The 27605-nt window shown below is 40.5% G+C and overlaps 1 protein-coding gene across 8 annotated transcripts in view; it reads right to left on the bottom strand.

Annotated features, from left to right (window-relative positions):
* Positions 1-27605, bottom strand: part of LOC122549286 (calcium/calmodulin-dependent 3',5'-cyclic nucleotide phosphodiesterase 1A-like) — a 650398-nt gene that overhangs the window by 60907 nt on the left and 561886 nt on the right. For 5 of the 8 annotated variants that reach the window (XR_006311479.1, XM_043688810.1, XM_043688812.1 and 2 more), the window contains one exon: positions 6834-6902. The exons of the other annotated variants lie outside the window; for them this stretch is intronic. Coding sequence is in view for 4 of the 5 variants with exons in the window: in XM_043688810.1 (XP_043544745.1) it covers positions 6834-6902 (69 nt within the window). In the remaining variant the exon portion in view is untranslated. The remainder of the gene's footprint in view (positions 1-6833; positions 6903-27605) is intronic. 8 annotated transcript variants of the gene reach the window in all.

Raw genomic sequence — 27605 nt, 5'->3', positions numbered from 1 at the left:
TGACCCCATTACACTATACACTCTTTCTCTCATACATATACACAAGCATCACACACATGCAGTCATGCACACACCCGCTCACAGGCTTATACTCCATCAGACTCTCACACACACACACTTTACCAATCATGCACACATGTAAACACACACTCTCATGTGCACTCACGCACATATTCACATGCACACAAAGAAACACATATAAGTCTATGGGGTGAATTTGCATTGCAGAATTATGTTTGCAGATACATTTTATTTTGCTGAAAAAGCACACAATTCGCAGGCAGTCAATGCAGGCATTCAATCCATGTAATATCTTATAAATTCCTCCTTTGGAAATAGAACCAGTTTGACTCAAGATTGGGATAGAGACATACTCTAACCTCACTCCTTTAATGAATTATATGAGCTAAGATGACAATCTTTTTTATAAAACTTTAAGTTAGCTCAAGAATGTGACTTACAAGAAATTCTGGGATTTACATATTAATGAACCGAAACCTGCAACCCATACTAAAAGATGAAAGACTTGACAGCAATCTCTGTTTGTTCAATGTATCATTTCAGTTGCATGACACTGTAATCTTTTGTAATAAATTCTGTGTCTTATGGTCCTGCTCCACAACCAACTGATGAAGCGCTCCAAAAGTTAGTGCTTCCAAATAAACCTGTTGGACTATAACCTGGACCATCAGGCCTTGCCATTGTTGAGTCAATAGTTGCCACCCTTCCAGAAACAATCTGAAAATAAGTCAGGGGCAGGAACATGCCAGCACATTGCTATGTTTTCTGGTAACATCAATTCGTTGCAACTTCTGCCTCCAAACCTGCCTCAGGATGAAGACTTAGCCCAATAGTTTTACCTTAAAAATATATCCCCTAGTTTTTAACTCTCCCACCCTAGAGAAAAGACCATTGTCATTCACCTTAACTATGCCCCTCATGATTTTATAAACCTCAATAAGGTTATCCTTCAACTTCCTATGCTCCATGATGTGTTTTTATTCTCCATAAACACGTTACTAACATGAACAATATTTCATATAGTCAGAGTGTCAGCTAGATTTTACTCAGCAAACTGTGATTGGGGCAGGGATGATAGCATTAGATTAGATTACTTACAGTGTGGAAACAGGCCCTTCGGCCCAACAAGTCCACGCTGCCCCACCAAAGCGCAACCCACCCATACCCCTACATTTACCCCTTACCTAACACTACGGGCAATTTAGCATAGCCAATTCACCTGACCTGCACATCTTTGGACTGTGGGAGGAAACCGGAGCACCCGGAGGAAACCCACACAGACACAGGGAGAACGTGCAAACTCCACACAGTCAATCGCCTGAGGCGGGAATTGAACCCGGGTCTCTAGAGCTGTGAGGCAGCAGTGCTAACCACTGTGCCACCGTGCCGCCCATGATGGTGCAATTATTTAGAATTTCATTAGATCTTCAGGATATGACAAAGCTTCTTTTTCTATTTCTGCTTTGATGTGAGAATCGCTGGCTTGGCCAACATATGTTGTCCAATGTTAACTAAACTGATCTTGATCAATTGGGTCAATGGGCTGATGAGAGGCAGATAGAGTTTAATTTGGATAAAAGTGAGGTATTACATTTTGGTAATACAAACTAGGACAAGACTTAAACAGTTAATGGTAGGGTCCTGGGTAGTGTTGAAAGGGTCCTGGGTAGAAAGAACTAGGGGTTCAGGTACATAATTCTTTGAAGTTTGCGTCACATGTGGACAGGATGGTTCGGAAGGCATTTTGCATGCCCGTCTTCATTGTTCAGTTTGGAGTTAGGATATCATGTTGAGGTTGTACAGGATGTTGGTGAGGCCCTTTCTGGAGTATTGTGTTCAGTTCTGGTCACCCTGTTGTAGGAAGGATACTAATAAACTGGAGAGGGTTCAAAAAAGATTTACCAGGTTGTTGCTGGGAATGGAGTATTTGCGATATAAAAATGACTGGAAAGGCTGAGGCTTTTTTCACTGGAGCATAGGAGGTTGAAGGATGACCTTATTGAGGTTTATAAAATTATGAGGAGCATGGTTAAGGTGAATGACAATGGTCTTTTCTCTAGGGTGGGAGAGTTAAAAACTAGGGGGTATATTTTTAAGATTAGAGGAGGGAGTTTTAAAAGTGACATGAAAGGCAAATTATTTACACAGAGAGTGGTTCATGTGTGGGGAATGAACTTCCAAAGGAAGTGGTGGATGCAGGTACAGTTACAACATTTAAAAGACATTTGGATAAGTTCATAACTAAGAAAGGCCTGGAGGGATATGGGCCAACTGCAGGCAGGTGGGACTAGTTTAGTTTAGGAACACAGTCAGCATGGACTGGTTGGACCAACAGGTCTGTTTCAATGCTCAATGACTCTATACCTGCATGAGAATGTCAAGGTAAACTGCCTCTTGGCCCATTGCATTCTGGGTGGTCCAAGTCCAACCAGAGTGTGAGGAAGGGAGTTCCAGGTTTTCGATGGAGCCTCAGTGAGTGATATTATTCCAAGTCAGAAGCTTATAAGGGAGCACAAAGAACATAACTGTCACTGAGTTTATCCAATATTGGAGTATGAGTTTGGAAATTTACTGAGTGAGAGAAAAGGTTAATTTTAAGGGTTAACTGTTTCTCTAGCCAGTAATGCTGAGTCTTCTCTGTCGAACTTCAAGTAAATGTAGCATTTGGCGTTCATAGGTAAGGAGTAATGGAGAAAAGCTGCATACTCATGGCCAGACTGCATTATTTGTGGTGGCAGATCACATGATACGGGGACCTGATGGAGGAAAAGTCTAGTGAAATCCGTTTCAATTATGTCTTGGTACACAGAATAAATAATTAAGATTTTTAGCAGTTTTCATGAGCGTGTTGGTCATTCATCATGAAATAACTCCACAGAGGTCAATATCCCATCACCAAGTCACCCTTCATTTACAAATAGAGAGTCCTCCTCCCTTAGAGCCAGCTCTGAGTGAACAGGATGTCAGATGCTCCTCTTTTTATCTGTCTGCCAGGGCTTCCTAATTGGAACAGATTAACAGACCCAATCAGGGAACTCATTTTCTATGAGCTCCACCTGGCTGACCTCATTATAGTCACAACACATCGTCTCTTAAAGTAATCAGAACCCAGACATGAAATTTAGAGTTGGTGACTCTCTTACTGTGCAGTCTGACAGTCATCTAAGAGGGATCTCAACTGATGCTGATAAAGGCAGGCAAGTGAAAAGCCATCAACCCAATACAATGCACTCAAGTACAAATGCAGCAGTGATCAGAGCAAATCACCATTATCAGGGTCCTGCGACATTCAAACTAGAAGTGCACAGAATGATGGTGAAAGCCTGGTCTCCATCCAAGCCCTGGTGTCAATTCCATCAATCCATGGGCACTTCCAGGCTTATGCAGAAGGATCATGTCAGTGTGCTCCTGAATACAATCAGCTGCTATACCAAAAACATTATAAGAGGACAAGGGATTGATGAGGAAACTGCTAAATTTACAGAGGTTCATTCCAGCCTTTTACTCATAGTTGGCATTTCAAAGCGAGTCTCTCATTGACATGGGGAAGGTCTGCATGGCTACTTTCAACTCTGCAGCAAATTTCTATTGGGTGGCAGCTAAGCATATAGAGACAAGAACTCCGAGAGTATCTGCACCAAATCCGAGCAGAAAGGCAGAGGCCGCAGTCACTGCCATTGCTCCAGGTTGACAGTGTAACAGGAAAATACCTTACTGGCATCAGGTTTGCTTAAACATCAATGCAGAATCCTGGGAGAGAAGGGGGCATTTTCAAATGGTATGCTGCAGAGAAAATTTCCAAACCAATTCAAAAATTTAAAGGGAGATTGGTTAGTTCAACCAGTGTCCATGAATAATGATCAATAGCTAGAGAACAGATTTCAAATTAAATGCTAGAGTAGGAGTAAAATTATTTTTTGACAGTATAGTGGCTGAAACTTTATTTTTCCTAGTCACCATTGCCACAGCCTTGTACTTCAGTTGAAAATGAAGCCACAGTTGACTGATACACTTCAATATAATAGCAGAGTAATTATAAAAATCCTGTTACATAGTATCAGGAGTGTTTGTTTGTTTATCCAAGAAAGGTTCCACATTAACCTTGAAAAAGGGAAGATGAGAAATTGGAGCTGAGCTACAATACGGGGTAAGAATCCACTGCTGCTCAGGTACGTTTTCTGTACCCAAATCCAATGGCTCATCTGCATGTGTGCACTTTGCATAGGTGAACAAGACTATGAAAAGGGAGGTCCACTCCATGGCATCTATCAACGATAGCCTTGTGCCACCTCCACCAAGAAAGAATCTAACATTCTTCCCCCCGACATTCAACATTGCCATTGCTGAATACTCCACCATCAAAATCTTGAATGCGTGGGCACTTCATCTCCCACCTTAGACATTCTCTCCCTCCAACACTGACACATAGTGCCAGCTATGTGTACCATCTACAAGATGCACTGTAGTAGCTCACCATGACACCTCCTCTGACAACATCATCTTCTGAACACACAAATTGTCAACTTTGTAGAAAGACAAGAGTAGCAGACAGATGGAAGCCTCAGCATTAGCAAATTCTATTCCAAGCCACATACCACTCTGACCTGAAACTGTAGTTGCTGTTCATTAACTGTAGCTGGGCCAAAATCCTGAAATTCACTTTCCAACCAGCTTTTGTGGGCATAATGACACCAGATGGACTATAACAGTAGCTCACTTCAAACTTCTCAAGACAATTTGGGCCAGACTTCATCAGCAGGCCTTGACAGCAGTGCTCACGTCTCATGAAATAACAGAAAAACTCTTTCATATACTTTTCTCATTGAAATAGCTGACTTTCAAAATGCTACCGTTTTCTTTTCACTTGGATTATTCCACATGTGGGATAAATCCAGTGTTTTCACCAGGAAAATTACAATCTAGCCCTTCAGGAACTAACTGACTGAGTAACATGCTTAGTGAGTATTGCTCTGAATGAGGTAGGCTGCTGAATTCTATTTTCCTTTCTCCTGACGAAATTGCTGATCATTGAACGGTGTCACTCTCCACGGTTGATTCTGCTAAGTATTTATTGCTGCTTGAAAATTATCCCTTCAGTCTCAAAAGATTTAGTTATCAACAGTGGGTGGGTGACACGGTGGCACAGTGGTTAGCACTGCTGCCTCACAGCGCCAGAGACCTGGGTTCAATTCCCGCCACAGGCAACTGGAGTTTGCACATTCTCCCCGCATCTGCGTGGGTTTCCTCCGGGTGCTCCGGTTTCCTCCCACAATCCAATTAGGTGAATTGGCCATGCTAAATTGCCTGCAATGTTAGGTGAAGGGGTAAATGTAGGGGAATGGGTCTGGATGGGATGCTCTTCGGAGGATCGGTGTGGACTTGTTGGGCCGAAGGCCTGTTTCCACACTAATCAAATTCATCAATTATCGTTGCTGATATTGTGTGTATAAACTGAGAGCCAAAGTTTGAATACTTAATCTGAGATGAAGAGAAATGAACATTATAAAAAAACGGAGATATGGCAATTGTTTTACATCATGCATTTATTTTCATTGTCAAGTGCAGTGACTTGTGTAAAACCTTCAGTTTCAAAATAATCAGTTGTACAAACTCAACTGTCTAGTCTTACACTCAAGTCCAAAGGGCTGATTTTAATCCTGCCCATTGATAAATAGTTAAGATGACCACTGTGATTTTCTTTTTATAATCCTGATGGATTGCAATTTTAACGTATTTTCTTGAACAGGTGAATGAAACATCCATTTTAAGGAGAGGTGCAACTTTGCAATTTTAACTGAATATTGATAACGTGAGATGAATCTTGAGTGTCACCAATCTCAGAAACATTTATAACTTTATTAATTTTCCTTTGCAGGCTGAGAGGACGTTGGAGGCTCTCATGTTCCTCTCCCCTAGTTACAATATCCTGACAAACCCCATCTGAACAACTTACCTGACACCTGTCATCCAAATTCTTGGTTTCTCCAGGAAACTGAACCTTCCCATTGGACTTGGAAGGTGACTAGTTAAAACTTGGGTTCAATTGCTTGAGTCTCATGTTGTAGAGAATAGACAGCTTTCAGTGCTTGTGGGAGTTAAAATCCAAGCACAAAATGCTGACCTGACATTTGTGTTTGACATTAACTTCCTGAATAGCTGATAGATATACAAAAGGATCCTGTATTTAAATAATTTATATTCATTACAGCACACATCAGCAGTAAGATATATATAATTACAGGTAATGATGTTATAGTTTCAGCGAATGCCACATAATTGCAGTGTTTCAAGTCTGCATCATTTGTTTTAAGAAGAATGTTGACAAATGCGAAAAATAGTGCCAATTTGATGCTGTGCACTTAATCAAATGAAGCAACATGTATTGCTGCACTTCTTTGCTGATGAATATCCCACAGTAAGTAGGTCATAATAACAATGCATAATTGTTTTTATACCACTGCTTTATTGCAGAGAATCACATTTAGTTGCTTAACTCTGGCATGAGAATAAGATGCTGTTTGAGAGAGGATGATAAAGGGTATGGTCAGAAAAGTCAGAGAGGTAGTGCTGCAGAGTCGAGAGTGTGGTGCTGGAAAAGCACAGCAGGTCAGATAACATCCGAGGAGCAGGAGAATCGATGTTTTGGGCATTAGCCCTTCATCAGAAGAGAGGTAGTGCAGTAAATATGAGCCACAAGGTATCAACAATGCAGGAAGCACAGTACTTGACATTCACATTCAAACTACACATATATATATTTATAGAGCTGTTGGTTATGTTGTATTGCAATAGAATATAACTCATGCACCTACCTCCTGCCTTCTTTTGGTCCCTTTCCTGACTGGAATCCGTGGACTCGGCACTGACAATGCTTAGCTTCCCTAGAGATTCAGCAGAAGATGGAATATAATTACGGGAATGAATCTAAACAAGTCGAAAATTATTGGTTCCTGGTACTTAAATGACAGCAAAATCTATCAATGAACCTCCAAATTAATTAATTTGATCCAATAACACATGACAACATGAGAAATATGAGCAAGAGCAGACCAGATGATCCTTCCAGCTTACTCCATCCAAGGAAAGTAAGGTTTACATCTAGGCCAGTTTAGCTTTCTACAGGACATTAGCAAACAAGTGGGTATTTTGTAATAAATTAGCAATTTCATTATTGTCTGTGGCCAGACCAAAGATTACCAGATTTATTGAAGTTAGTCACGATAATAGGATTTAAATTTCTGATTTCTGGATCACTAGTCCAGTATCATAAGCTTATTTTTAGGATAATATATTGTGCAGGCAAAGCAATCAGACTAATGATCTTAAAGGTTACCACATGGATTAGAATGCTCCACAAACTACAAGTTAATGCAACGGATTAAATGGACATTACTCATTAGGCCAGTATTTCATGCCTGTTCCCAATTGCCTTTGGTGGTGTTGAGCTGCATTCTTGAACAAGTGTTGTCTATGTGCTGTAGGTATACCCACTACTCTGAAAGGGTCAGTGTTCCAGTATTTTAATACAGCGAAAGGGAGGGAATGAAAATATAGTTTCAAAACAGGAAGGTGCAGGGCGAGGAAGGGAATTTTCAAATAGTGGTGTTCCCAAGTATCTGTCCTTCTAGGTTGTAAGCATCAAAAGTTTGGAAGGATGGTGTTGAAGGATTCAAGAAACAAATCACTAAAGTTGATCATTTATATGATACACACTGCTACCACAGTACACTGGTACTATAGTAAATAAATACTTGAACTGATGATTATCCAAGCGGGCTTTTTTGTGCTGGTTGTTAGGGGAGTCAACAGTTGAGTTATTCAGCAGTGCTTCTCATTTGCTCCTGTAGTCATAGCCTTTATATGGCACATTTAGTTCAGTTTATGGTCAATAGTAATGCCGGGATGTTGTTAGTGTGGGATTCAGTGATTGTAATACCATCGAAAGTCATGGGAAAATGGTTGGATACTCTCTTTTTTTGAGATTTTCATTTCTTGACACTTGACTGTCGTGAATGCCACTTTGAATTCATCAACCCAAGCATGCATGATGTGAGGACCACATATGGCAATGATTGCAGATTGCTTTAGTATCCGAGGAGCTGGGAGTGATAGCTAGCACTGTGCAATGATCAGCGAACATCTCCATTTCTGACCTTATCACAGAGGGAGGGTTGTTGATGAAGCAGCTAAAGATGGTAGGGCATTACTCTGAGAAAGTCCTGCACCAATGTTTTTGATTGATCCCCAGCAATCACAACCAACTTCCTTTTTGCAAGGTCTGGCTCCAAGCAGTGGAGAGTTTTCTCTTGATTTACAGTCTGGGATCTGAGGTCGACCCAGTGAGTGAGTTGACATGGAGGATGTAAGGGCAAGGTGGTAGATATTGACATGGTGTGGAATCAGTCGAGAGTGATGTTTCAGGCAAAAGCCCTTCATCAGGAATGAGGTTATTCCTGATGAAGGGCTTTTGACCAAAACACTGATTTTCCTGCTCCTCCAATGCTGCCTAACCTGCTGTGCTTTTCCAGCACCACACTCTTGACTCTAATCTCCAGCATCTGCATTCCTCATTTTCGCTGTGGTTTGGAATGGGTTGAAACCAAGTTGGTATCAGGGATGTGGGGGTGGAGAAAGGGGCATAGGTTATCAGTTGAGGCATAGATGATAAAAGCATGGAAGTATTTTGTAGCTGTACAGAACTTTGGTTAGACCACAGCTGGAGTACTGTGTGCAGTTCTGATCATCACACTAAAAGAAAGGTGTGATTGCACTGGAGGGGACACAGAGGAGATTTGCCAGGATATTGTCTGGAATGGAGCATTGAAGAGCTGCGAAGAGAGGCTGAATATGCTTGGGTTGCTTCCTTTGAAGCAGGAAAGGTTAAGGAGGGATCCTGTTGGAAGTGCATAAAATTATGAGAGGTTGAACAGAAAGCAGTTCTTCCCTTTAGTTGAAGAAGAGGGCACACTTGTAAAGTGAAAGCAAGGAGATTTAGAAGCATTTTGAGGAAAATGTTTTTCACTCAGATGTAGGTGGGAATCTGGGATGCATTACTTGAGAGGGTAGTTTGACAATCACCTCACAATCTTTAAAAAAGTACTTCGATGAATGCTCGAAGTGTCATAACATTCAAACCAAGGGTTAAGTGCAGAAAAGTGGGATCGTGTGGATAGTGATGGAACTTTGGTGATATGCCTGTATGATATGATTCTATGACTATATAGGATGAGGGGCTATCAATCAGTATGCTGTGGATAGAGGGGCATATATTGGGGGAAAGGGTATCAAGGGCCATGAGGATATATGGCACAGGGGCTATAAAAGGCCATGGTGATGGTAGAGCAGAATAGGTTGACCATGGAGCATATGGTGGTCTATTGGGTGTGGGTGAGGGTTTGAAATGGCATGTTGGCAGTGAATGGGCATAGGAGTGACATACGTAAAGAGTCCAGCTGTTTTTGTTTTATTGTTTTTGTCACAGTGGGAACAAAGTGCCGGTCTTTCCTACAGCCCACTTCCATATCCAGCAATCCCTTTGGCGACATCCAAACAATTCCGCACGACCCCCTTCCCCCACCCAACCAATAGAAAATCTGAAAAATCTGAACATTCAGGGCAACATTGCAAGAGTTGAGTTTGCAAGGCCAGAAATTGCCCAGATGCTATGCTCCTGACCTGGAGAGGAGATCACTGTAATTTCAGTGACCTTTGTGAAAACTGGAACAATGGGCTGAATGGCCTACTCCTGTTGCCATATTTCTATCTCAGCCTTTCATCTTGCGATGCTCTGAGCATTTCTGATTGTCGGTATCCATTGCCCAACATAGCTTTCCTATTGTGTTGTAGGTCACAGGTGCTGTGTCCCTTGTGTTAACATCATCTTCTCATCCTCTCAACCTTGGAGTTTGTTTGGCTTTTCTTGAGTCTCATTTCAACAGACCTATATATCATCTGAGAAAACAGTAAGTTATGGATCATGAATTATTGTATGTTGATTTGAAAATTTTTAGCTATGCAGGTGCAAATAAAGAATAAGCAATCTATGCTTCTTTCACTGCAGTACAGTAAGTGATATTAGCACCAATATCAAGTCTGTGTACATTGCATATATGGGACCTGGCTCAGAGTTAATTCTTATATTGAATGGATCAGATAATCTGGTGTTAGTAGCTAATTTTGAAGACTAATAAATCCTCAAACCCTGATAATCTACATCCCAGATTATTTAAGGAAATGGCCCTCGAAATAATGGATGCATTCATGGTCATCTTTCAAGATATTATAGACCATGGAATAGTTCCTACAGTAGGTAATGTAAACCCTCCATTTAAAAAAGGAGGCAGAGAGAAAACCAGGAATTATAGTCTAGTCAGACCTCAGTGTTGTGGGGAAAATGCTACCATCCACTGTAAAAGAATTAATAAAAGAATTAATAGCTGAGCATTTGGGAAACAGTGGCAGGATCAGAGAGATTCAATTGAAGTTACATAAAAGAAATCATGACTGACAAACCTATTGGTGTTCTTCACAAATGTAACTGATAGAGTTGATGAAGAGAAGCCAGTGAATGAGATTTATTTGGACTTTCAGAAGACTTTTGACAAAGTCACACAAAAGAGATTAATGTGTAAAATTAAAGTGTATTGCATTGAGATGTATAGAACCTGATTGGCAGACAGGAAACAACTGGACTTTTACTGGATAGTAGGCAGTAATTAGTGGGGTAACACAGGGATTAGTGCTGGGACCCCCAGTTATTCACAACATATATATGAATAATTTGGAGAGGGAACTAAATATAATATTGACAAATTTGCAGATGAGAGAAAGCTGGATGGGAGAGAGAGCAGTGAGGAGGGTGCAGAGATGCTTCTATGTGATTTGAACAGACTGAGTGAGAGGACAAATGCATGGTAGATGTAGTATTATGTGGATAAATGAGAAGTCGAGAATATGCAATGAGACCTGGGTGTTCGTGTACATCCATCGTTGAAGGTAAGCATGCAGGTGCAGCAGGTGGTAAAGCAGGCAATAGTATGTTGGCTTTCATAACAGAAGCATTTGAGTACAGGAGTAGGAATGCCTTGCTGCAATTGTACAGGACCTTGGTGAGACCATGCCTGGAATATTGTGTGCAGTTTTGGTCTCCTTATCTGAGGAGGTACCCACTTGCTATAGAGGAAGTGCAGTGAAAGTTTACCAGACTGATTCCTGAGATGGCAGGACTGGCGTATGATGACAGATTGAATCTGTTAGGACTACATTGCTAGAGTTCAGAAGCACAAGGAATTCCACCAGGAATAGACAGGGTAGATGCAAGGAGATTATTCCAAATGGAGGGGGAGTCCAAAACCAGGATCCCAGTCAAAGATACAGGACAAACTATTTAGAACTGCGATAAGAAGATATTTTTCCACCTGGAGAATGGAACCCCCTTGGAATTTGCTACCACACAAAGCAGTCATGGCCAAAACATTGTATGACTTAAACAAGGATTTGGATATAGCACTTGAAACTAAAAGGATCAAAGGATATGGTGGAAAAATAGGAACTGGCAATTGAATTGAGTGATCAAGCACATCATAATGAATGGCAGAGCAGGCTTCAAGGGTCAAATAGCCTATATTCCTTCTCCTATTTTCTACATTTCTTTGAAAAGTATTTCCATTGGAGACACTAATCACCAGAAGCAAAGCTCTGCAAATTGATCCTTCGTGTTGACAGATTAAATGATGTGATTTGAGCTGAATGATTTTAACTGATTATAGATCTGCAAACTTGATGAGAAGAACTCATAAAATTCAACAAATTTCTTAGAGTCAATACATAATAGAGTTATAGAGTTATTGAGTTTTACAGGACAGAAACAGACCCTTCGGTCCAACTGTCCATGCCAATCAGATGTCCTAAATTTATCTAATCCCATTTGCCAGCATTTTCCTATATCCATCTAAACTCTTCCTATTCATGTACCCATCCAGATGTCTTTTGCATGTTGTAACAGTACCAGTCTCCGCCACTTCCTCTGGCAGCTCATTTCATGAATACACCATTGCCTGCATGAAAACGTTACCCCTTAGGTCCCTTTTACATCTTTCCCCTCTCACCATCATATGTCTTGATTTTACAGGCTCACATAACTGATTTTATTTTGAAAACTGGATAAGCTAAGATGTTCCTGATGGTAAGACAGCTTCCAGAATCCAAGCAGGCTGCAGAATTGCACTCTCACCAGTTGATACCAATCTTTCATCTGTTCCCTGTATTTACAGATTTTTATTAAAACTGTAACGCTGATACTCATCAGACTTCATGGTAAAAAGAGTTTCCAAGAAGTATTGGTCAGGAATACGTAAACCTGAAAATCTTGACTTTTTGTATCCACTTAAATTCACAGTATTACACACCTTTGACTGTGAACCATTCTGTTGTAATACCAGTGCCACAGAGGAAGAGGTGGACTGAATTATTTTACTGTTCCCCTAGCCTGCTCATAAGCAGAGGTTGTTATTATTTTCTATTATTTTATTTCTTGTCCCTTTCCGAAATAAGCTATGGTGTGAATCCCCAAAATCCTCTCTTTGTGAAGTCCCACTTCTAAATGAGCCATAACAAACTCTCTGTAGAAAACAAAAAGATGATTTATTTGTGCATTCAATTCAAGGGATAATTTTGGTGACACATACAAGCAAAGATAAAAGAAAGAGAAAAGGGAAAGAAGTTACAATTACAAACAACTTTTTAAAAAGACATGAGTATTAGACATGAGTGAATCAGAGTCCAGTAAGTCAATGTCTATTAACGGTTCTTGCCACAGTCGAACGGTCTGGCAGAGTACCTTTTTTCATAGGTGCTCAGACGCAGTTGAAGGCCAAGTCAAATGATTTTTGTAGACTTTGAATTGGTTCATTTTTCATGGAAAGCACAGGATTCTTTTTAGAAACCATGTTTTTGAGAGTAGTTCAGATTAAACCAGATTTTAGCGGAGCAATTTGCTGTTTTCTGTTCCGATGTTAAAAGCAGGCTGAAATAAGATTTGTAATATTATATTTATTCAATCATTTGAAGCGTTTCAGTCAAGTTATAGGGTTTTTGGATGAGTTAATTTCCACTTAACGAGGTAGTTTCCGTATTTCTGGATAAAACCATTGCCAGTTGTAGAAGACAACTATGGGGCAACTTGCACTTTATAGGAATATAAAGGTTTGATGAAGCTTTCTTTGTTATCAGCCCAAGTAGAAAGATGGAAGATCTGTCCCCCTCATCGTTCCATGTATTTGCAGATACTCTACAAATATAGGTCTGAAAGTTCACATGAATGATACCGTAGTTTTGCCTACTGGAATTTTCCTGGAAATTTCTAGACCTTAGCCAACTTGCACATTCTGTGATCAACAGCAATCTAATTTAAGCCCAGTAAGATTTTATTTTTTAAAAAATGTATGTATGTATAATATTTATGAAATAAAAACAAATTAGAATCTCATTTTAAGCCTTGTGGGAATTACAACCAGCTATTGAAAGTTGCTGATCAACATCCCAAAGCAGCTAATAGGTCAGATTCAACAGCTATCTCCACATCAGTTCTTTAGATAACTGAAATACCCATTCTCATGACAAAGTGCAACTTACTGTTCTACGTACCCTCAGCAAGCTTCATCGCTATAGTTTAATTATAACCACTTATATTGCATTTATATAGTGCCTTGGCAAAACATATCAAGTTGCTTCCATAGGGTGTTATCGATCAAAATGTGACATTGAGCTACAGAATGAGATACCAAGACAGATGACCAAAACCTTTGTGTGGTAAATAAGTTATAAGGAGCATTGTAAAGGATCAGAAATAGGGAAACAAGCGAGAGGTTTGGGAATGGAATTACAGAAGTTTGTCACAAGGCACAGAACAACCTAAAAGCATAGTTGTCAGTGGGACAGCAAAATATGGATAAAGAATGTATTAAAATCGAAAAATAAAAGAGATTTCAAAATGTAATGGGGCTGGAAGGGGTTACAAAGCTGGAAGAGAGAGGGAAATAAAGGGTTTAAAGACAAGGCTGTGTTTTTTGCATTTGAGGCATTGATAGTCCAGGAACCAATCAATTTTAACTCATATAGAGGCAATGACCGCACCTGAGTTAGGAAGTTATGGGCAGCAGACGTTTGAATGAGCACAATCATGTGTAGGACGGAAGATGGGAAGCAAACCAAGAGAGTATTGCAATAGATAAGTAGAAAGGTTACAAAGGCATGTTTGGTGGTTTCAATAGCTGAAAAGCTGAGATAGACTGTAAGTGCATTGGCATAGGAGCACATGTAGTCTATTCAGCCCATCAGTCTGCTCTGCTATTCAAAGAGATCATGACTGATCAGATAATTCCTAACACTACTTTCCTGATTTTCTGCCATAAGCCTTGATTCTCTCACTGATTAAAAATCTGTCTATCTCAGCCTTGAGCATGTTTATGATCCAGCCTCAAAAGTCCTCTGTGGTCAAGAATTCTACAGATTCACTATCTCAAGAGAGAAGAATTTCCTCACCTCTGTCTTAAATGTATGATCCCTTTTCCTGAGATTATGCCCTCTGGTCCTAGACTCTCCCACAAGGGGAAACAACTGTTTTTATTCTAACCTAGTAAATCTCCTGAAAATCATACATATTTCAAGAAGGTCTCCTCTCATTCTTCCTGATTCCAATGAGTACAGCCAAACCCTGGTCAACGTCTCCTCGTATGTTAGTCCCTCCATACTTGGTATCAGCCTAGTTAACCTTCTTTGGACTGCTTCCAATGCCTGTCCTTAGATATGGGACCCAAAACTGTTCACAGTATCCTAGTTGGCATCTGATGAGCACTTTGTATAGTTTTGGAAGACTTCCCTATTTTCCTTATTTGCCTTGGAGTCAAGTAAAGTTCTGAAGGTGGTAAGAGGTACTACTATCTTGATAGTAGTATGAATAATATATTTGAATAATGTATATTATCACTCACAAAGGATAAGGGGAATCAGGGGACCAAAGACAATGTCTTTTGTTTTCTTAACTGCTGTTCAAAGGGCAGTGTGACCAATCAGGTATAGTGGACTGGGCAAAAGACATGCCAAAGTAAAACAAAAAGGGCTAAGGGCTTATCTTTCTTCATAAGACTAAGTAAGTAATGCTTTAGGAGGTATTTCTTTAGAAACAATTCAATAAATGAAATTAAATCAAGTAAAGCTGGTTTCACCCAATATAATGACAGAGGACGTGATTGATCAGGATGGCATGAAAAACTGCATAGGAAACGACAGGTTGAGATGAATATCGGTAAATTATTTAGCATGGCTACTTTCACAAAATATCTGCATAAGACCATAAGATATAGGAGCAGAATTAGGCCACTTGGTCCATCAAGTTTGCTCCACCATTCAATCATGGCTGATATGTTTCTAAACCCCATTCTACTACCATCCCTTCTCACCCTTGATCTCCTTACTAAACTATATCTGTCTTAAAATCACTCAATGACTTGGCCTCCATAGCCTTCTGCAGCAATGAGTTCCACAGATTAACTATTCCTCTGGCTAAAAAAATCTCATCTCAGTTCAAAAGGGCTATCCCTTCACTCCGCAGTTTTGCTCTCAGGTCCTAGTCTCTCCTATGAGTGGAAGCATCATCTCCATGTCCACTCTATCCAGGCCTCTCAGTTTCAAACAGATTCCTTCTTCATCCTTCTAAACTCCATTGAGTACAGACCCAAAGGCCTTAATTGCTCCTCATATGACAAGTCCTTCATCCCAGGATCATTCTTGTCAGCCTCCTGTGGACACCCTCCCATGGCAACACATCCTTACTTAGAAACAGGGCTCAAAACTATTCAATATTCCAAATGTAGTCTGATTAAAGCCTTATACAGCCTCAGCATTATATCTCTGCTCTTATAATCTAGCCCTCTCAAAATGAGTACTGATATTGCATTTTTCTCTTAATTGTCAATTGAATCTGCATGTTAATCTTGAGAGAATCCTGAACTGGGACTCTCAAGTCCCTTTGTGCTTCATTTTTTCTCAGTTTTTAACTTTGATAAAGGTTGTTTCAGTCTGTGTCATAGACAGAAGCTCAATTTAAGAGAATCAAACACATAATTGTGGGTAAGATGGGACTGGATTTGGAAAGTTTTTGCATGTTCATGGAGAGAAAGGGGAGTTTGGAGACGGGGCAACAATTTGCAAGGAAAGCGAGATCAAATTTATGATGGAACAGGCAACCAGATTGACAAGAGAGGGAGAATTGTATTTGAGGAGAGAGGAACCACCGAGAACATTTGAGCCTGGAAAGACTGCTCAGCATATCATTTGATTTCAATCTGATGTTTGAAAGAGAGAAATGTGTAACTGCAATAAAGGTGTGAAAGTTAGATAACATTGAATTTATCACAATACAACAGCAAACTGAATAAATCTATTTATGGGTAAAACAGTAAAAAAAAATCAATAAGTGGCATTCAATAAATAATTTAATGCAATACATAAGCAATAAGGAACAAGAACTATACTTTGCAAAAAAAAAGCACGATATTTAAATACCTAAATGTCATATTGGGTTCTGGGTGACAACTACTGGTTGCTTGTAGCTGGAATAGTTTGGTGGCACCCTCTTTCTTTTTATCCTGAGTCTAAGGGCTGTCAGTGGTATCAGTGGTAGAGGAGAGACCACTGGTGAAGTGAAGGAACTTGTCTTAAATAACAAAGTGTGGTTTATTAAATGATAGCAATAAGTACAATTAACATTAACCATTTAAACGTAATCATAAAGTATAAGAAGCAAAGGTGACATGTCTGTCACAATGGGGACTTCATGTCAGACTGCCTAACTCTTCACTCAGAGTCTGTGTAACATCATCAAATTGAGTGGAGCTTAGTGCAATCTTGCATTAAGTCTTTTGGAACAATTCACGCAAAGTGAGAGCCAGCATAAAACTAGAAAAGAAAACAGACCAAAATGTAAACAGAAATCACAGATTCTGAAGAATGAGAAAGACATAATGAAAATAAGAGCTACAAAAAGGGAGCATGGAATAAAAAGCTAGGAATGGATATATTCATAACACTTTCTTTTACAATTTTATTCATAATAAAAGTCTGTTCAGGAACAATTTTGGTCCTTTAGAAACTGATAACGGTGATACCATGAATGAAAATATAAAAATTGTAGACATCTTGAATAATTACTTTTGATTGCATTTACAACAAAGGTGAAATTTCATTTCCAATGGAGGACATTATTAGGTTGGAAATGTACAAGAAACCAGAACAGCGATAGGAACACATGAAAATTAACACAAACAAAACCATAATAATGGACAGATAAGAATATAAAGAACAGGAGCAGAAAGAATGTTGACGGAGTTTGTTCTGCCATTCAATAAAATTACAACTTCTCTTCTGTAACAACTCCTCTTTGATTTCTGCTCCCAATATCGTGTAGTTCCCCGAAAGGTCAAAAATTCATCTATTCCATTCGTAATTATACCAAGTGAAAGAGCATTCACAATAATCTGGAGGAGAAAGTTCTAAAGATTCATAACCCTTTGAATGAAGAAAACCCTCCACATCTCAGTCATAAATGATCAATTCCTTATTCTAACACTGTGACCCTGTGTTCTAGATTCCCCTGACAGGGAACAACCTTCCAGTATCTACTCTGTCAGGTTCTGTCAGTCATCTATGATTCAATAAGACCACTCTCTAATCTTCTAAGTTCCAAAAAACAGAGACACAACCAGCCTAATCTCCCATAAATAAACAATTTTACCCACCCAGAAACTTGTCTTGTGAACCACTGGTGTAGCACCTCCAAAGCAAGTATATCTTAAACATAGAGACAAAAAATACATACTGCACATAAAATGACAACTTACTGAAATGCTGAGTAATTGTACCAAGACTTCCTTTCTCTTGCTCCTCACTCATCTTGTTACAAAATTGTCATGTTATTTAAAATTCTGATTGCTATACCTGTTGTATGATGGATCTCCACTACAGCTCATCTGATAGATTTGCTGCCACCATTCTCTTCCAGGGTAGAGATCTACAATATTTTCTGGTCTAATGTGGTAGAGGAAAAACACTTGACAGTCTAATAAGATGAAGCTCTTGTCTTAAGATGCATGATAGCACCTAGGTACAGGTTACATTGGTATGATAAGTATTATTACTAGTTCTATGGTTAGGTCTTACTCCTTCAAGATCCAAAGCCCATTTCCTCCAGCCTGCGTACAACATTGGACGTTGTTTAATGCACTCAGTATTAGTCCTCTCAAACAATTACACCCCTAGTAATTTCACATGTTCATTGTAAGAGTATACCAAAATATCTCTGAACATCAGCATTTAAAAGTTTCACACCCTTTTTTAAAAAGTGCTGCTCTTAATGGCAGAGCCTCTTTGTGTCTTCTTCACAGCTTGCATTCCCACCTAACTTGGTGTCATCAGCAAGCTTATATATGTTACTTTCAGTTTTCTTGTTTGAGTCATTAATCTGTCATTGCTAACAGGAGTCACACATGTAGATTCTAATTAGCTTGAGATTTCTGCACTTACGGCACTCCACTAATTACAGCCTGGCAACTTGAAAATGTCACATTCATGCCTAGTGCCCATTAACCAAGCCTCCATCCATGCTAAATATTATTCCCAATTCTATAAGACTTTTCTCAGCTTAAAAGTATTTGTGACAAACTATTGAATTGCTTATGAAAATTCACGTACATAACACCTACTAGTTCCCTTTTGTATACATTGAGTGACATCCTCAAAGAACGCTAATAAATTTGTTAAACCCAACTTCACTCTCATACTGGTTGCTCACATTGTGATCAGTGATTTTCTAAATGCATTGTTAATCCTTTTTAAGTAATAGTTTCCAACACTCACCTAATAAGTGAAGTCAGATTGACTGGTCTAGTTCCCTGTTTTCTCCCTCCTCCCCCCTTTCTTGAATAGCTGTATTACAATTGTTAACATCCAATCAACTGGGTGTCTTCCAGGATCTACAGCATCAGAACAAGTGCACCTAATATTACAACAGGTAACTCTTTAGATCCAGTGGATTAAGTCACCCAGTCCAGGAGATTGATCAGCTTTTAATGTCTTAGGATTCTCAAGGCAATTAAGGAATCCTATTGAAGCTTCTCAGATGATGTCACTATGGAGTAACAAGACAACTTAACCAGTCAGATTTAAGCTTTGCAGCTCCTTCTACATCCAGTTGAGAATGGACAATTAAACAACTCACAAGAGATAAGGTGCCACAAATGTCCTGTCCCCTCCTCAGTGAAGGAGAAGTGAAGCACATCGGTGTAAAAGACAAGGCTGAAACACTTGCATTCATTTTCAGATAGAATGCTCAGTGGATGATTGACCTCAGCTTGCCCTGAGGTCACTTGCACTACAGATGCGAGTCTTCAGCCTATTTAATTCATTCTACATGATATCAAAAAATGGCTGAAGGCACTGGTTACTGCAAAGGTCATTCGGCATGACAACATTCGAGTCATATACTGAGGACTTGAGGTCCAGGACTGGCTCAGACCTTAGCCAAGCTGTTTCAGTACAGCACTGGTGCACACATCTAACAATGTGGAAATTTACCCAGGTTTATCCTGTTTACAAAAAAGCAAAAAAAAAATCCAGCCCAGGCAATTACTATCCAATCAAACAGCTCTTGATTATCAGCAAAGTTGTGGAAGGTGTCATTGACAGGGCTATTAAGTGGCGCTTAAAGTAATCCTCACCTTGGGTCCTGCTAGGGTCAGTCAGCTGCTGAGATCAACATAGCCTTGGTTCAAGTATAAACAAAAAAGCTGAGTTCATGATATAAGACTGACCTTGATATGAAGATGGCAGTTGACTGAGTGCAGCACTAAGAGGCCCCAGTGAAAACTGAAGTCAACTGGAATTGGGGGAATTTTTTTCCCTGATTGAAGTCATAACTGGCATTGAGGAAGATTCTTATATCGGGGTCAATCTTCCACGAGAGGTCAATACATTTTCCACATAAATTCACTGCTTGCACTTCATACCTTAATTTATATGGTCAAGGATGTTATATGTTTTTTTGAATTGTTTTATCAACATTTCCTGGCAGGTTCAAAAATAGCCTTCTCTCTGCATTTAAGAGAAATATTAGTGGCAAGGCCAGCAACCGTGGGCCCATGTTATTTGCTCCATAGTGGCTTGGTGGTGGGTGGGGAGTGCGATCATGATGGAAGTGATATTCCCAAGAGCCTGACGTCTTTACTTCTTCAAGGCAGTAGTGATAAATGGTTTGGAAAGTGCTGCCAAAGAAACTGCTACAGCAGTGTGCCATGAGACTGTCATTACTGGCTCCAACATGTCCATCTCTATCTAGATCTGTTTGATTAAGCATCCCTTTAAAATTGCATATTTTCCTTTATAAAGCCATTTATACACTTATATATTCTTATTCATTTTTGTACTTATCCTTCTGAAATGCACTATCACACATCTCTGTGAAGGATATAAGAAATAAGAATGAGAATGAAAAGTAAAAATTGGCCACAGGATGAATGGAAAATTTTCAATCTCAATTGATTGAAATCCGAGAGAAAAATGATACTGACCTCACTTGTGGAACTTCAATATGTGGATGACAATGTCATCACTGCTATCTTAGAAGAGAACCTTCTGGCCTCACTTAAGGCCTTCATGGAAGCATACTAAAGAATTGGTCTCAGGCTTCAATTCAAGATGACTCAAATTCTTTACCAACCCATCCCAGGTCAAGTTCTGGTCCACTCTGCCATTAAGATCAATGGAGAAATCCTCTCAAATGTGGAGCATTTCCACTACCTGGGAATCTACCTTTCATCTAAGGTTGACATTGAGATTCAACATCGCATCCAATCTGCGAGCACCATGTTAGGATGCTTAAGGATGAGAATCAGCAATGACCATGATATCTGTTATGATACCTAGATCCTTGTGGATAAGGCAGTCATCTTTCTGACTCTTCTATCTGGCATCAAAACTTTGATTACGCCACCTCAAGACCCTTGAGAAGTACCATGAATGTTGTTTGAGATGGATTATTTGCATCACGTGGGAAAACAGGCGTAATAACATCAGTGTCCTTGAAGCAGCTAACAGCATCAGCACTAAGGCCATGATCATCTGAAACCAACTCCACCGGGCTAGCCATATGCTTAGGATGGCTGGGATCTGACTTCCAAAGCAAATCTTCTTCATCCAGCTAATGGAAAGAGGACGACAAAGGCATCATTTCAATAGATCACACTAATAGATGTCAACACATGGAAGACACTTATTCAGAAGAATCCCATTCAGAGAAGACTCCTATACAAAGGGACATAATTCTTTGAGAACACCCATCAGCAAGAGAAAGCATGGAAAAGGAACCAGATAAAGGAATGATCTCAAGGTCAAGGACCAGTTCCACCTCCCGGAAACATCTCTGTGCAAAGAGATGAGGCTCTAGGATCAGGTTCACAAGGCCTTAAAGACCCTGTGAATCCATGATGAGTGACACGGAATTTCCTAGGTGGACAATCATACTCGATAGAGAGTGATTGCCGATGACAATGATAATAAAAACTAGTAGCAGATCATACAACTCCTTTAGCCTCCGTTCAGTAAGGCCATGCCTGAACTCCTACATCTATCACACCAATCCTATTCACATTTCCTGATTTTCTTTTATCAGAGTGGTCAGCCCCAAATTCTCTATAAGTGAGCATCATCATTCCTTTTCAAGTAGAGAATTCCAATGATTCACAACCGTCCGAGTGAAGAAGGTTCACATTATTTCAACCCCAAATAGGTGGTCCTCATGCTGAGATTCTGTTCCATAGTTTTACACTATTGCATCAGGGAAAACAGCCTTTGAGCAGTTAACTTTTCAATTTGTACTTATTAAAATGTGATTTCCTCTTCCGAACTCTAGATGGCTCATTCTACTCAATCAGTGAACAGTAGACTCATCTCAGGAATCAATTCTGCAAGGCTTTGTTGAGGCACTAAGACAATTATATTTTTCTTTAAATAGGGAGGGCAAACCAATTCACATTACTCCAAGTGTGGGCATAACAAAACATAAATAGAGTGATTTTCTTACTTTTAAACTCTAATCCCCTAACAATGTCTCTGATAATACTTGCCTTCCTACTTGCTTACAGCATCTGCAGGTTGGTATTTATGAATTCTATATAAGACACTGAAAGCCCTTAGAATACTAAAGACCGGATTCAACAGGATGCCGTTAACCCCACGCATTCTGCTCCTGCCTTTCTGTACAGTGGTCCCACTGACATTTCAGCAAGAGGAGATCTGATTAGAATCCCTACAGTGTGGAAACAGGCCTTTCGGCTCAACCAGTCCACACCGACCTTCCGAAGAGTAACACACCCACACCCATTTCCCTTTGACTAAGGCACCTAACACTATGGACAATTAGCATGGCCAATTCCCCTGACCTGCACGTCTGTGGACTGTGGGAGGAAACCGGAGCAAACCCACGTAGACATGGGGAGAATGTGCAAACTCCACACAGACAGTTGCCCAAGGCTAGGATCGAACCTGGGACCTTGGTGCTGTAAAGCAGCAGTGCTAGCTACTGTGCCACCGTGCCGCCCAAGATCTGGCAGTCAATTAAAGTCTGGCCATTGCTGGTACAGTAATGAGCTTTGCAGGACCGGGTGCTGCACTGGACATGGGATCAGAACTAGGACTGGGGTCTTGTTAGCAACATTATGGTAAACCCTGACAAGGTGATGAGTGGAGGTGTGGTGAGGATGTGAACTAGACAGACATGAGGGAAACTGGCAAGTGGCAGACAAGGAGTCTGTCAAGAAGGCGCCTGATCCTCCTTTCCCACCACCAGTCCATGCAGGGAAGGCTGGTGGGCTGGACACTTGTGGCAAGTCTCTCCTTTTGCTGGTTAAATCCCTGCAGCAGTGGAATGAGGAATTAAGAGACCAATTGATGCCCAGTAAAGAGCCCTATTTAATCCATGGACAGGTCGGCCACCCAACACTTACTCATTACTCCCCCTCTCCTTATGGTAAAATTGAAGTGGGGGCCAGGACTGGCAGGTAGATAGCAGGTATCACCACACATGAAATTTTAATTCAAAAGCCTATCTATCTCTGTCTTAAATACACTCAATGACTTGGCCACTACAACCCTCTGCTGCAGTGAGTTCCACAGATTCACCACCCTCTGGCTGAAGGAATTCCTTCTCATCTCAGTTCTAAAGGGTCATCACTTCACTCTGTGGCTGTGCCCTCAGGTCCTAGTCTCTCCTACTAGTAGAAACTTCTTCTCCATGTCTATTCTATCCAGGTCTCTGAGTATTCTGTAAATAACAATGAGATTCCCCCTCATCCTTCTAAACTTCATCCAATAGAGACACAGAGTCCTCAACCACTCCACATATGACAAGTCCGTCATCCCAGGATACTCTCCAACACCAATACATCCTTCCATAGATAGGAGGCCCACAACTGCTCAAAATATTCCAAATGCCTTATACAGCCTCAGCAGTTTATTTCTGCTCTGGTAATCAAGCCATCTTGAAATGAATGCTAATATTGCATTTGCCTTGCCAACTGAATCTGCAATGTTTACCTTAAGGAATCCAAAACTAGGACTCCAAGTTCTTTCTTGCTTCAGATTTCTGAAGCCTTTATCCATTATAGTCTATACCTCTATGCTTCCCATCAAAGTGCATAACCTTGCACACTGTTTTTCATCTGCTTTTTCTTTACCCACTCTCTGAGCCTGTCTAACTCCTTCTACAGCCTCCCTGCTTCCTCAACACTACCTGCCTGTCCATCTATTTTTGTGCCGTTTGCAAATATAGCAACAATGCCTCACTTCCTTCAACCAGATTGTTAACGCATAGGGAGGAACAGGATGGCAGGCACGTATTTGGGAGGCAAAGATCCTCACTGTCCAGAAGTTACAGCAGTGGTGGAAATCATGCGACTGTGTAGCTGCCTCTTGGACGTTTTGGTGGCTACCATGGAGAACCAGATCCTCCACCATTAGGGTGTTGCTGGGCAGTGACACGCAGCCACACTCCAGTGTCCTCAGGACCAAAGGCATGACGACAGGCACTCCAAGTGCTGCTTCCTCACAAGGAGACATCTTGGTGTCAGAAAGTACCCAGTTGGAGGAAGGACTACACACAGTCCCCTCAGAAGTATCCAAACATGACACTACATACCTGCAGCACTTTCCCCAGCCCCATCGTCCCCCACCCCCAAACTCGTAGGTTCATTCTAAGGAGGATCAAATGGAAAATCTTTGGCATGCCTTATCTATACAAACACAGTGGTCCCAGAGTCACATGACAAGTGGGTTCAACTGCTAAGTAGGCTCCCTCCACCCCCGCTGCCAAGGAGTACACTAAAACTTAGTAGAAGGGAGAGGAGGAAGAAATCTTACTGAAGCAAGTTGGCAGCATGGGTGACAGTGCACTGTACTTTATTTGGCACTCTTTTTACTTGTTATAGACTAGACCAAAGCCCCATAGGATATATTTAGGGATCGCCTAGACCCTAAAAGATCTCTCATTTAAAGGAAAGTGTAAGGTGCTGCATTCCTGATGTTATTTGATTGGTCAAACTACTCATTATGCAAAACAAATTTTATTCTTACACCACCATTAAAATACAAGCGAAGAAAAATTGGCATAACCTTAAATTTATCATAATACTTAACAAAATAATATATTATTTAACTGCTACTCATCAACTATTCCAATATAGCAGCATTCCTTAAACACACCCTCAGCAAAGGTAAATTAAGCAAAACAGATTTCCCTCACTTGCTATCTTCCCTAGTCCAGGAGAAGGAATACCAAACGCATGAATCAAGCAGCCAAGTGAGAACTCAAGCTTTTTCTGGCAGCAGAGAGAGAGCTGCATCAAGAAGCTTCGACTCCAATAACTGAAAGCAAAAACTAAAACTCGAGGTCAGTGTGAGCCTGACTCCACCCACTCATGCTTCTTTTGTCTACTTTAAAACAAACTCAATGCTATTTACTCTGCTTTCCCTGTGGCAGGCACATTATCACCAGGTTTACAACACTTGTTTTCAAGAAAAACAGGACAGAACCAATTTCTCTCAAAGCCATATCTTGTCACATCTCCACCCTTAAAAAAGAATGAACCATCAACATACAAAGTTGGCTTAATTTTCAAAACCTTTACTCTTTCACTATTAGTACGCTACATTATATGTCTAGATTAGAATGGTGCTGGAAAAGCACAGCAGGCCAGGCAGAATCTGAGGAGCAAGAAAATCGACATTTCAGGCAAAAGTCCTTCATCTGGAATGAAGGCAGGGAGCCTCCAGGATGGAGAGATAAATGGGGGGGGGGCTGGGGAGAAGGTAGCAAAGAGTACAATAGGTGGATGGGGGTGGGGATGATGGGTCAGAGAGGAGGGTGGAGTGGATAGGTGGGAAGGAAGATTGGCAGGTTATGAGGATGGTGCTGAGCTGGAAGGTTGGAACTGGGGTATGGTGGGGGGAGGGGAAATGAGGAAACTAGTGAAGTCCACATTGATGCTCTGGAGTTGAAGTGTTCCGACGTGGAAGATGAGGCGTTCTTCCTCCAGGTATCGGGAGGTGAGGGAGTGGCGGTGGAGGAGGCCCAGGACACATTGATGCCCTGGGGTTGAAGTTTTCCAAGGCGGAAGATGAGGCGTTCTTCCTCCAGGCGTCGGGTGTTGAGGGAGTGGTGGTGCAGGAGGCCCTACATTACTTTATACATGTATATTATGTATAAACATACACCCCATATACATTCCACGAAACATTCAATATCACAGTTCATCTCAGTCCATTTTTTCCACACATGAAAATTACTGTCTTCCTTCATCCAAGTTGTGATAATGCATCCGGCCACTTGTATAATTTTCAAATTGAATGGTAGTAACAATAAATTCCATCTAAACAGTTTGGTATTTTTATCCTTAATTTTTTCCAAAAATATTACGGGGTTATGATCTGTATATACAATTGACTCTAATACATTGCTGGCAACATAAATGTTGAAATTTTGCAACACCAACACCAAACTAAAGATCTCTTTTTTAATGGTGGAATAGTTCTTTGATGAACATTCAACTTTCTGGAAAACTGTCCAATAGGTCTTTCTATTCTCTTGTTGCAAGAATATAGCACCAACACCCACATCACTCGCACCAATAGCTTTGCACAGTTAAGTGTTGCTAGTTAGGTGCTAGAAGCAGTCAACACAGCTTTCAGGCTGTCAAATGCTTTCTGACATTCCTTCATCCACTGAAATTTTCTTCAATTCTTCAACAGGTTAGTCAGTGGAGCAACCACACTGAGAAAATTCGGTATAAATTAGTTATGAATTTTCTATAAAATCACTCAGTCCCAAGAATTGTATTATTTCCCTCTTCATTGGTGGTATGGGAAATTCGAGGAGAAAGTGAGGTCTGCAGATGCTGGAGATCAAAGTTGAAGCAGGGAATGTAGGTACCGGCGCATGGCTGCAAGCGTGGAGCGGAGGATCCGGAGGGAGGTCCGTTGCTGGAGGCTGCGGACATACCTGGAGGCTCCAGATATGGGAAATTCCCCAATCCCCTTTGTTTTCACATCCCATGGGGCCATGTGTCCATGTCCCAAGATATAGGAACGTAATTTGAGTTTTTGCGAACTCACTCTTAGCCAGGTTTATCACCTCCTGAGGTCAATTGAATAATTCTGCTAGATGCTCCAAACATTCCTTCTAAAAATCACCAGACCATCTATGCACACCATACAGTTGGGTAATCCTGAAATTACCTTATTGGTTAGTCTTTGAAACGTGGCTAGTGCATTCTTCACACCAAATGGCATGACTTTAAACTGGTAAAGACTTCTGGGTGTCATGAAAGCCAAATTTTCCTTCCCTTTTTCTGATAAAGGTATCCTCTGAGTAAGTCCAATGTGCAAATATAAGTTGCTTGTCCCACCTTCTCAATAAAATCTTCCAAATGTGGAACAGGATATGAATCAGATTTCATGAATGCATTGACTTTGCGATAGTCCACACATAATCATTGGGTACCATTTGTTTTTGGCATCATTACTTGGCTGAGCTCCTTTCGATGCAATTCACTTCGATTATGTCAATTCTGAACCTGCTTTCAATTTCTTTTTGAACCTGTGTCAATTTGAGAGGGTTAAGCCAATAAGGATGTTCCTTAATTAGAATTTCCCAAGTCTACATCATGTATAATTTGTTTGGTACTTCACAGCTTATGACCACACATCTCTCCACATGATTGTAAATAACTCTTTCAGGTCATTTTGACTTTTCTCTGGAAGGTAACTCAACAATTTATCCCAATTTTTGAGCACTTCCTCATTGTCCGATTTTTTTTATTCCTAAGCTATCCATAACTTCCTTGAATAAGTTTAAGGTAAAATGTGATGCTTGATCCAGTTGTATCTCTGTGAGCAGTCCTTACCTAGTCAAAAAATTGAGTAGCTCTTCTACATTCCTTTTAACCGCGATACTGCAAAATGGAATGGTCTCTGAAAATCGA

This window comes from Chiloscyllium plagiosum, chromosome 4, assembly GCF_004010195.1.
Source record: "Chiloscyllium plagiosum isolate BGI_BamShark_2017 chromosome 4, ASM401019v2, whole genome shotgun sequence".
Taxonomy (NCBI): domain Eukaryota; kingdom Metazoa; phylum Chordata; class Chondrichthyes; order Orectolobiformes; family Hemiscylliidae; genus Chiloscyllium; species Chiloscyllium plagiosum.
This window is presented reverse-complemented; position numbering and strand designations above follow the sequence as displayed.